The 12,460-nt window shown below is 39.5% G+C and overlaps 1 protein-coding gene across 1 annotated transcript in view; it reads left to right on the forward strand.

The window, feature by feature from the left end:
- The first annotated feature begins 1,525 nt into the window (after nucleotides 1-1,525).
- EGFR (epidermal growth factor receptor) overlaps nucleotides 1,526-12,460 on the forward strand; it is a 213,129-nt gene continuing 202,194 nt past the window's right edge. Inside the window, exon 1 of the mRNA XM_083378273.1 lies at nucleotides 1,526-2,067. Coding sequence (XP_083234399.1) covers nucleotides 1,929-2,067 — 139 coding nt within the window. The 5' untranslated portion in view covers nucleotides 1,526-1,928. The remainder of the gene's footprint in view (nucleotides 2,068-12,460) is intronic.

Genomic DNA, 12,460 nt, shown 5'->3' on the forward strand with positions numbered 1-12,460 from the left:
TGCTGTCGCAGTATCTGGAAATCTGGTGACAAATGAGCCACACAACTCCAGAATGTTGGTTGAGGAGCTAGGGTCTGCAGCTACAGGACTACTGGAAGAAAAGTTGTTTATCCATTACCAGGGCTTTTTTTCTCATAGAATGCTCAGAATGGAGTTCCGGCACCTTTTTTGGATGGAACCTTGTAGGGTAGGCAAGGTGGGTTGTATGACATGTGTGAGTTCCGGCACCTTTTTCTTTTACAAAAAAAGCACTGTCCATTACAAGTATACAAAGATTGAAAACAAAGAAATAATGATCTGTTTTACAAATCAAGCGCAATGAAAAGATATCTTTAAAAAAAATGCAACGTTCTGAAAAGTGATTACACAGATAAAATCTGATACACTTTGTCAACAGTTATATTGATTACCCCAGCTTCTATTTAGCCACTTCAGGTGGGTGTAAGCATACTCCTTTCCCTTGGTTAATGGGCTCTGTCTTCTTGATCTTGTAGTCATGATAGTCTCTGATCTTTTCAAGATAGATACTCTCCCTAAAATGCTAGTACTCTTATTTGATGTCCAGAGAGTGTTAGATTAGCCTCAAAAGTATCTAGCAATGGAGGTGAAGGTGGGGCTCTCTGGTGACATATGAGAGCGCTTTCTCCCTGTGTCTTCATGACACAGCCTTGTCACATCTGGCTGCTTTTGTTTGGACTGCTTTTGAATGTAGATGCTATGGTGAACTGGACTCCCTCGAATGTCATTTAATATTTTGGGCTCTGTTTGAATGTACTTGTAGCCTGGTGGAATAGAAGAAAAACAAATCTCAGGGTAATCCATTAATCTCAGTCCTTTGCATGGCCTGCATACATTAATAACACCACTACCATTTGCTGGCATCTGCCTGTAGTAAAATAGGGATTGCCAAATTTACACCACTGTAATTTTATGCCAGTTCAAGGACAAAGCAATTGGAAGAACTCTAAGTCTTCAAGATGTAAAAATATTTTATTTTATATAAAGGAATAGCTCCAAAGGTCACTGGACAGTAAGCTTATTTCCTGACTCCACTTCAGCTTAGCTACAGCTTTCCTGAAAGATACTGATTGCGTAATGACATGTTGGCTTTCTTTCTTGCTAGCACAGATTTAATCTCATTTCTTGGAACAACGGGAAAGCTGCAGCCACAGGTAAATCAGTAGCACCGTTACTGTGGTGGCAGCAGCAGATAAACCTCTAATAGTGCTAGGTAAAGCGCACATGCGTATTACTCAGCTCAGCCAGCTGGACAGGAATTTCTGGCCCTTCCCATCTTCGGCACTGGACAGGTACAAAACTCCACCTGAAGGCAACATAGATAGGGCCTCTCCCCTCACACCCAGGTTTTTTCTTTCTTTCTTACAGTTCCCGCCTCTTATTTTTCATTGGTTTGCGCTAGGAGGAAAAAGTTTTGTTTGTAAGCTTAGCAAGGAAGAGGAGGAGGATTGATGGAACGCGGATGTCTTTTTAGTCTACTTTCTTTCCTTCGTGTCGTGCGTGCTGGGAGCTCCTCTCACGGTGTTTGCTGTATGTTCGCCCCTCCTGCAAAAAGGCGCGAGCTTCTTTGCCCCTTGCGCGAACGCGGAGCGGGGCCAGCTTCTCGACGATCGTTCCCTCCTTTGCCCAGTCAGCGAGTGAGTGCGCGGCAGCCTCAGGCAGCAACCACTATAAAACGAGCCTCCTTTCGCTCCTCCTTCCTCTCTCCCCCCACCCCGATCTTGGAATTGCCTCAGTCTTTCGGCATGGGTAGTGGTTGAGAGACTGGAAGCAAAAAGGGAAAGGTATTGCTGAGCAGAACTATCGAGGAAGAGACCGAAAAAAAGCACAACGAGTGGACTCATACTCTCGGACCACAACCTCGCTTTGCCGAGCGCGCACGCTCTGGATTGCTGCCGCGCACAACCAGGATGGGACACGGGAAACGCCGATCTCCAGGACTTTCAGCAACTGGCGCGGGACATTTAGGGGCGAGACGGGTCCCTACCGCTGCTGTCCTCTTCGCTTTGTTATTGAGCACCTTTAGCTCCGCCGTAGACCAAAAGAAAGGTAAGTCTGAGACGAGAGGGAGCAAGTGGGTGTAAGCATACTCCACTTTCTCAGTCCATGTGAATTTTGCCAAGAAAGAGGGTGGGCTGTAGCCTGGAATCTGTCTTCTGGATGTATGGCGAGAGAGCTGTTTATTCAGGAGCACACTTTGCACATGATGTTCATGTTGTGGCCTCTGTATAGTCACTTTGGACAAGGGCATCCAGCGATCATTTGCATTCTCTCATTATTAAGCCAGGCCAGTATAACTTCCTACCATCTCCGTATTTCACATGTGATTAAAGGAACTCATTAACTTTACTGCTGTAAAGTTACTCTGGTTACACTGTAACTCTGGTGAGTTAAGTGTAACATCTTTTCTTAAGAGGATGTTTTGAGATTTTCTTTTGTCTCCTTAAGATTTAGTGCTTCATGGCTCTATCTGATCCTTGGTTATCAAAATGTGAATTTCAGAAATAATTCTTGATACTTGTTAAATGCTGTGTGATGGAAGAGCCAGAGGTGGAACAAACAGTCCCCCCATCCCCTCCCATTTTGATGACTTCAGGCTTATGAAGATGAGCTTGATCACTCTAATGAAGGCTAACTGTCAACAGAAGAAACGCAGAACTGTAAAGTCAACCCTCCCATTGTTTTCAGTTTTTTGGCTAGCACAAACTCAGAAGAGTATTAGGGAATGAGAACAGAGTTTTTTTTATTATTATTTTAAAGACTCATATTTGATTGAATAGTGAGCTATATATGTGTCATATGTCCTAAACTCAAAATTTGTTCATAGACATCTTTTATACTTCATTGGAAAATATTTTTATGTAGTTATATTACTATAAGTATTAAACTTTAGATACAAGTTTCTCTTGGTTGTTATTCTTAAGATATACTAAAACTTCAAAGCACGCCTCTTTTTGAAAGAGTAAATCTCAAGTCCTTGAAAATTCAACAGGGATTAAAACTTGGCAGAAGAGACTGACCTCTTGTTTATATGACCCCTGTAAAAGGCTGATGTGTGAGTTTCACAAGAGAGTACATACTCTGCACAGAAGTATTGCTGAAAAATTATTGTACTCTTCCTGTAACATGGGGAAAACCACTAGTGATTCATGGGAATGTCTGAGCCTAAGAATCAGAATTCTGTATAGACTTGAAATTATAAATGTAAAATATATGGTCTTGCTTGATTTTTTTAAAAATAAAAAACTTTTCACTACTAGGTGCTGCTTATATTTTTCCAACATGCAAGTAATGTAGTTAAATGTAGTGTAGTGAAATAAATAGTGATATCACCATCAAAGGAAAGGAAAGGAAAATGTTTTATTCCCAGGCCAAATAATTTTTCAGGTTAACTTGGTTGAGAGGCATTTTATCTTCTGCTGTGATTCAAGCAATGCTTCCTTCTTCCTTCACCTGGCCTACAGTTAAGTCTGTGAAGAAAGTTTTATTTTTGTTGTTGTTAAAGAAGTTAAAATATCAGGGAAGTAGTAGAAAGGATTCCAGTAATTTATATTTTGGTCTGTTGATGGTTTTCTGTCTGCTCTTTAATTTCTTTCACTTTTATGAAGTTTTGAGAACAAGCAGCCAGTTTTGTTTCCAGGCTAATCATCTTTTTTGGAAGTCTTCAATGGAGAAAAATGGAGTTTTTCCTCTTTCCCCTTTCATTGCTTCTTTTCTGAGAGAGGGAAAAAGTTGTAACTTAAAAAATATATAAGTGAATAATAAACCATCTTGAAAAAGGAAAAACACCTCTCTGAGCTAATTGCACAACCTTAAAATCAAGAAGCTTGATTTTGATCAACTCTGAAGAGCAAGTTTATACCTGTCAGTGATGTAATTGGGGCAGGGTTAGGTTCATTTTTTTTCTTCCTTATGCAATTCACATAGGTGTGAGTGGAACTGAAATGTGATAAGTGAGTTGAATTGAGAACTTTGGAGGCGAAAGTGAAAGGAGAATTTAAAAAAGAAACATTTAGAATAAAATTAGAATTTCCAATATTGTGAAGAGGTAATCACATTGTTATGTCTGTTAACTGCTTGGTCTCAGAAATATAACCAAATATGATAAATATTTTAAAAGAATTAATATTACTCATGGGATCATGGAAATGTAAATTGGCCATCAATATGGTAGTCTGATTCATTTTGTAGCACTTTAGAGGCACAATATTCTTCCTAAAGCTTTGCATAGCTTGACCGTTTTCTTTAAGAAAAGCCTTGAAATCTTGGCTCATTCAATAGAGAGATTTGTATCTTCACTTTTGATCCTGATTTGAACTGACCTATTGGCTAATTATTGTTTTTTTTTACATGGATACTTAACGCTGTATTATTATTATTTTTATGTTTCTGATGTGGTTATATGTTGTATTCATTCATTGTACATTAGCTAGAGTTGTTGTGCCTAAATAAATAAATATTACTAAATAAATTTAAGTTAAATTTATTTATTTAGGTTACTAAATAAATAAATATTTTATCTAGTTTTGGTTTTGTATTAATGTTATACATTTTATATTACTCCTGAAGACTGCACATGATACTTTATAAGTAAGAATTAAAAATAATAGATAAGTGTTTGCTCCAAGGAGTTTATAATCAAAATTTACTACTTCATGTAAACAAAAAAGGTCAATAAAAATATAAGTGAATAAGAAGAGTTAAACAATAAGCTTCATGGAAAAGCTAATTAAAATAATTAAGGAACTGCCATTCAATTAAAAACATAGAATTCTCCTGAAATCTGTGCCTGCTTCCTCTCCTAAGGAAGAGACAAAAACTGATAGTCTGATAGTCTCATTGTAGATTACAATTATATTTGTTTCTCCTGCTGCTAAAATGAAAGTATCTGATCCATGGGGTAAATATTTCCATGCTGGGGTAAACATTCCAGTCTTATTTACTTTGAAAGTTTAATTTTGATAAAATGATTGATCAATATAATATTAAATGTAAAAAGACCATTAACAGGATATATGTATAGTACAGAGAAAAAGAATTCAGTGCAGATGAAATATGTAATGTTTTCTCTTTTTTTCAGAATAGTATAACACTGAGTTGCCCAGGCAAGTTGATACTTAGTACAAATGAAAAAAAACTTCAGAGGTGTATTACTTCAGGGGTTCATTACTGACTTAACACTCTTCAGACATACTGGGACTGTAGAGGAAGACTAGTACTACAAAATGTATGATGATGTTTAGAGCAGCTCATCAATCAATTTAGTTTGAACATCAACTCTCAAACATTTAATGTATGAAAATAATGTAATAAATACCACCTTAACTAATACTTGTTGTTGTTAGTTGCGAAGTCGTGTCCGACCCATCGCGACCCTATGGACAATGTTCCTCCAGGCCTTCCTGTCCTCTACCATCTTCTGGAGTCCATCTAAGCTCACGCCTACTGCTTCAATGACTCCATCCAGCCACCTCATTCTCTGTCGTCCCCTTCTTCTCTTGCCCTCAATCTTTCCCAGCATTAGGCTCTTCTCCAGTGAGTCCTTCCTTCTCATTAGGTGGCCAAAGTATTTGAGTTTTAGCTTCAGGATCTGGCCTTCTAAAGAGCAGTCAGGCTTGATCTCCTCTAGGACTGACTGGTTTGATCGCCTTGCAGTCCAAGGGACTCGCAGGAGTCTTCTCCAGCACCATAGTTCAAAGGCTTCAATTCTTTGGCGCTCAGCCTTTCTTATGGTCCAGCTTTCACTGCCATACATTGCAAGTGGGAAGACCATAGCCTTGACTATACGCACTTTTGTTGACAGGGTGATGTCTCTGCTTTTTAGCGTGCTGTCTAGATTTGCCATGGCTTTCCTCCCAAGGAGCAAGCGTCTTTTAATTTCTTGGCTACAGTCCCCATCTGCAGTGATCTTGGAGCCCAGGAAAATAAAATCTGTCACTACCTCCATTTCCTCCCCATCTATTTGCCAGGAATTGAGAGGGCCGGATGCCATGATCTTGGTTTTCTTAATGTTAAGTTTCAACCCAACTTTTGCACTCTCCTTCTTCACCCGCAACACAAGGCTCTTTAGTTCTTCTTCACTTTCTGCCATTAGAGTGGTATCATCTGCATATCTTAGGTTGTTGATGTTTCTTCCGGCAATCTTAATTCCAACTTTTGATTCATCTAGCCCTGCATTTCTCATGATGTGCTCTGCATATAAGTTAAATAGGCAAGGCGACAGTATATAGCCTTGCCGGACTCCTTTCCCAATTTTGAACCAGTCAGTGGTTCCGTGTCCAGTTCTCACTGTTGCTTCTTGGCCCGCATATAGGTTTCTCAAGAGACAAATAAGATGGTCTGGTATGCCCATCTCTTTAAGGACTTGCCAGAGTTTGTTATGATCCACACAATCAAAGGCTTTAGCATAGTCAATGAAGCAGAAGTAGATGTTTTTCTGGAACTCTCTAGCTTTCTCCATGATCCAGCGTATGTTAGCAATTTGATCTCTAGTTCCTCTGCCTCTTCGAAATCCTGCCTGTACTTCTGGTAGTTCTCGATCCACATATTGCTGGAGTCTAGCTTGTAGAATTTTAAGCATAACTTTACTAGCATGAGAAATGAGTGCAATGGTGCGATAGTTCGAACATTCTTTGGCACTGCCTTTCTTTGGAATTGGAATGTAAACTGATCTTTTCCAATCCTGTGGCCACTGTTGAGTTTTCCAAATTTGCTGGCAAATTGAGTGTAGCACTTTTACTGCATCGTCTTTTAAGATTTTGAATAGCTCAGCTGGAATACTGTCACCTCCACTAGCTTTGTTGTTGCTCAGCTTTTCTAAGGCCCACTTCACTTCACATTCTAGGATGTCTGGCTCGAGGTCAGTGACCACCTCATTGTGATTATCAGGGACGTTAAGCTCATTCTTGTATAGTTCTTCTGTGTAATTTTGCCACCTGTTCTTAATCTCTTCTGCCTCTGTTAGGTCCCTGCCATTTTGGTCCTTTATCATGCCCATTTTTGCATGAAACGTTCCTTTCATCTCTCCAATTTTCTTGAAAAGATCTCTGGTCCTCCCTATTCTATTGTTTTCTTCTATTTCTTTGCATTGTTCATTTAAGAAGGCATTCTTATCTCTTCTAGCTATTCTTTGGAATTCTGCATTTAATTGGGCGTATCTTTCTTTTTCTCCCTTGCCTTTTGCTTCCCTCCTTTCCTCAGCTATTTGCAAAGCTTTCTCAGACAGCCATTTTGCTTTCTTGCATTTCTTTTTCTTTGCGATGGTTTTGGTTGCTACCTGTTGTACAATGTTGCGAACCTCTGTCCATAGTTCTTCAGGCACTCTGTCTATCAGATCTAATTCCTTAAATCTATTTGTCACCTCTACTGTATATTCAACAGGGATATGATTTAATTCATACCTGACTGGCCTAGCGCTTTTCCCTACTTTCTTTAATTTAAGCCTAAACTTTGCAACAAGAAGCTCATGGTCTGAGCCACAGTCAGCTCCTGGTCTTGTTTTTACTGACTGTATAGAGCTTCTCCATCTTTGGCTGCAGAGAATATAGTCAATCTGATTTCTGTGTTGACCGTCTGGTGATGTCCATGTGTAGAGCCGTCTCTTGGGTTGTTGGAAAAGAGTGTTTGCTATCACCATCGTATTCTCTTGACAAAATTCTATCAGCCTGTGCCCTGCTTCATTTTGTACTCCAAGGCCAAACTTGCCTGTTATTCCCGTTATCTTTTGGCTTCCTACTTTAGCATTCCAATCCCCCATGATGATAAGGACATCATTTTTGGGTGTTAGTTCTATAAGGTGCTGTAGGGCTTCATAGAACTGGTCAATTTCATCCTCTTCAGCACCGGTGGTTGGGGCATAGACTTGGACTACTGTGATATTGAATGGTTTGCCTTGGATTCGAACTGAGATCATTCTGTCATTTTGAGGATTGTATCCCAGTATTGCTTTTCCTACTTTTTTATTGACTATGAAGGCTACTCCATTTCTTCTGAGGGATTCTTGCCCGCAGTAGTATACCTGATGGTCATCTGAATTAAATTCACCCATTCCTGTCCATTTTAGTTCGCTGATACCTAAGATGCTGATGTTTAGTCTTGTCATCTCTTGTTTGACCACGTCCAGCTTTCCTTGATTCATGGATCTTACATTCCAGGTTCCTATGGAGAAAAAATCTTTACAGCATCGGACTTTCCTTTCACCACCAGACATATCCACAGCTGAGCGTCCTTTCGGCTTTGGCCCAGTCGCTTCATTCTTTCTGGCGCTACTAGTACTAGCCCTCTGCTCTTCCCCAGTAGCATATTGGACGCCTTCCGACCTGAGGGGCTCATCTTCCAGCGTCATATCATTTTGCCTTTTGGTACTGTCCATAGGGTTTTCATGGCAAAGATACTGGAGTGGTTTGCCATTTCCTTCTTCAGTGGATCACGTTTTGTCAGAACTCTCTGCTATGACCTTTCCGTCTTGGGTGGCCCTGCACGGCATAGCTCATAGCTTCATTGAATTACGCAAGCCCCTTCACCACGACAAGGCAGTAATCCATGAAGGGGAAATACTTCACAAATAATTACTATTTATTAATAATAATTGGGAAGTACTTATTAGGTTGATAAAAATGCCAAATTTAACATCTGGATGACTGCATCCAATCATAGTAACAAGAATAATTATAGTCCCATCATCCCTAGAATCCATAAATTTTAAACTTATACTTTTTGGAAAAAGTACAAATAGGCAGTATTATAATTCTTTAAGTCTATAATTCTATGGCCCTCAGTATCATGCAATACAGAAAAAAAGCCCCCATAAGATAATATGGCTAGCAGGACTTTAAAACCTCAATCTGAGCTACTACATTAAACAATGCCTTTACACAGAAATATATATCAGATTTTGCTGAAGCTTTGATAAATCTTGGTTTCTTGGTGAACTAAACAAAAATAGGGAAGGTGCCATTTTTCATGTAAAACAGCACAATGGAATAGAACATAATGTTTCAAAGTCTGAAACCTTCTTATAGCAGTTGTGCATAAATTTTAGGCAAGAAAGTGATCCCTTTTTCTGGAACCTACTCTTCTGTATTCTGTATTTCCCCTTTACTAGATCAGTGCTTTTCAACCTTTTCACAGATTGTACCACTTTAAGGATATGGCAATATTTGAATACCACCAGTCGCCTAGCAAGGTGTCAAAAACTTGATGATAGAAAAAAAAAGGAAAAATGTGATAAAATACAGGTAGTCCTCGATCCTATCCCTAAGGATACCTGCATACATGCAAATGCTTCTCTGGGATCAGTAATGCAGCAGGGATTGCTTTTTCCTTTCAGTAACAGATTGCTGGGAAATACCAAACATGGTCTTGAGAATTCCAATGTTTGTTACAAATTTTTCTGGATGTGGTTGGAAAGAGGCCTAGAAATGCCAGCACAAATACATCACACTAGCTGAACATGCACACATAACTAATTACAATCTTCAATTATATGTGATATATCTAAAATGAGATGGGCTGTTTCAACTGCAACTTGCAAAGTGTTCCGTTTTGCAGCAAAACAATCCAGGAAAAGCTGATCAGCAGAGCTTAGAGAGGACTCATTAACACAATTTTTGGGAAGGAAAGAAACAGAAGGACAGTTTAACATCTTCCAGTTGATGTTATGTTATGTAACATCTTCTGGGAGTTGAAGTCCACGAGTCATAAAAGAGCCAAGGTTGCCTATGCCTGGCCTATTGGCTTTCAAGAGCCAATAGGAATTGCTGAGTGCGCCAAAAGACCCAGCCGGCAAATGTTGCACAGGCTAGTTGTCTGCAGTGAAGGCAGGAACTTTGCACCCCTCCCTGCTACCCAACTACACCATCTCAACTAGGTAGGTAAGATATTATTTGCAAATAGGATGGCAATAAACAATTTAGGCTGCATTTACATCAGGGCTTTTCAACCTTTTCAGAAATTGTACCACTTTTAGAACATGACAATATTCAAGCACCACCAGTGCTTAACAAGGTGTCAAAAACTTGATGACTAAAAAAAGGGGGGTATTTTGGGTTTCATTGGTTAGATTCTTTTATTGTGATAAAAATGGCTAGTTTATAATATTATAGAAAAGCAAAAAGTTGAGGTTCAATGTTAATGCTTCCTTCTACTTCTGTAATAGAGGAAGTCAGAAGTCAGTACCTTTTCTTTTTCTGTTCTCCCCCTCACTTTTCCCTTTTACTCTCACCCTTCACTCACAAAAGCTCCCCCACTCACTCACACTTTGCTCACAAAAGCCTCCAGTCGCTCTCACTCACTCTTTCAAAGGCCTCTGGCTCACTCGCTCACTTACTGCCCCGTCACTTCCAAATGCCATTTGCTCATTCACTCACTCTCTTACTGCCCCATCGCTTCCAACCCTTCCAAACGCCACTTGCTTGCTCACTCACTTACTGCATTTGGAAGTGATAGGGCAGTAAGTGAACAAGTGTCAGTGCCGGAGGCCATCAGCTGTTTGGTGCTGGAGACCACTGCCACGAGGAACACAGCTCTGGGTTAGGGTTCGGAGCAGCTCTGGGTGGGGGCTCAGCATGGGCCGTGGCATGGCAACTGTGGGGAGCAGAATCCCCACGGCAGCTGTGGGGAGGGGAATCCCCATGGCATGTGGCTCTGAGCCACAGGGGTGGGGGTGCAAAGGATACTCATCACTTTCTTGCCATTTTCTCCCATTAAGGGACCAATCATTTCCTTGACTTTTTTCTTATTTTGTACAGGTTGAAAGACACTTTGTTGTTGTTATTTTTTTACTTTTGTTGCAAGCCTCAGTTCATTTTGGGTCTTAACTTTCCTGATTTTATCTTCACAAGTTCAGGTTATTTGCTGATATCTGCCTTAGTTATGTGCCCCTCTTCTCACTTTTTATACTTGTCTTTTTTGTCTTTCAGTTTATTACAGAGTTCTTTGTACAGCCCTGCTGTTTCTTTTAAGATCTCTTATTTTTATTCTTTATTGGAATTGTGCTAGATTGGGTTTTTATAATCTCACTTTTCAAAATTTCCCAAGCTTCTTGGGTTGTTTTCTTCTTGAGGATTCTCATCTGTGGAATCCTTTCTAAGGTCTCTCTAAGTTTATTAAAATCAGCTTTCTTAAGTTCAAGCCTCTGGTTTGACTTCGTTCTATTGCTTGGGCTTGCATAATGTTGAATTCCAATACTGCATGGTCATTCTCCCCCAAGGTTCCTATAACTTCAATACCTTCTATTATTTCATCTCTGTTAGTGAGAATTGTTGAAAAAGGCTGACCCTCTAGTTCCCTTCTCTACCTTTTGGGAGATAAAGTTGTCTGCCAGGTTTGTCAGGAATCTCTTTGATCTTCCACTGTGCTGCAGAATTTGTCTCCCAGTTGATATCAGGGTAGTTATTATTATTGTGGTGAACCTTGTACATACCTTAGTTAACTGATTAGCAAAAGGTTCATCTATTTCCTCTGTTTGGTTCGGTGGCCTGTAGTATACACCTATAGTCCCTATATATTGACCCAAATGCATTCAAGATGGTTTTCATCATTGTTCTGTTGTATTTTTCGCCTTCCATTCAGACTGAGAGTTCAGTCTGAGGCAGCAGCAGATGTTTCTCTATCAGGGTGCCAAGAGAAAATATCTGCTGCAAACTCTGCATAGGCATCAGGAAGGGCATCCAGCCAGCAATGATTAAGTTCCATTCACTCACCCCAATTCCACCCCAAATAAAGGGATTAAAGAGTTGTAAAAATCAAAAAAAATCCTCATACTTTATGCATTGGTGTATAGAAATTTGAGCCCTTTTTGACTGACCCTGTGTTTGTTTACTACATAATCTGTTTTGTGTCTAAGTTTCCTTTCCTCCTTATCACCTGTTTGATTAGTGCACATGGTATAGCACATATTATTGAAAGCTTGATTTTTCTTAACAGCAACCTTAATATTCTTAACTGCATAAACATCTATGTTAGAGACAGTAAAACTATTGGTTTTAAATTGCTGGGGACAGAAATGTTCTGTATCAATTAATTTTTTGTCCCCATTATTCAGTTTAAAATGTTTCTCCAGAAAACCTCTGAATTTAGTACTAACTCAGTCCCTTTCTGTGATAGATGTAAACCATCCATTTTGTTCAGCTTTTCATCAGACCAACTACAAACATCATGACTAAGATAACCAAAATCTTCTGCTTTAAAACACTCCTTTAGCCCACATTGAATTCCACTATACACTGACCTTTACCTTTTTTACTGTAAAACCTCTTAAAAGATGAGACTACAAAATATCCTGTTAAGTTCCTGTCCAAGCTCTGGAAATCCTTTTGCATAGAAAATGCATGTTTTTCAGACAGGTCATCAATGGCAAGATGTTCAACAACATCAATATCACTGTCCTTACTAGCATTCTTGACTATCTGAACAACACACATCTTTTCTCTGCTGGCATTAG

The sequence above is a fragment of the Vipera ursinii genome, assembly GCF_947247035.1.
Source record: "Vipera ursinii genome assembly, chromosome: Z".
In the NCBI taxonomy this organism is placed as follows: domain Eukaryota; kingdom Metazoa; phylum Chordata; class Lepidosauria; order Squamata; family Viperidae; genus Vipera; species Vipera ursinii.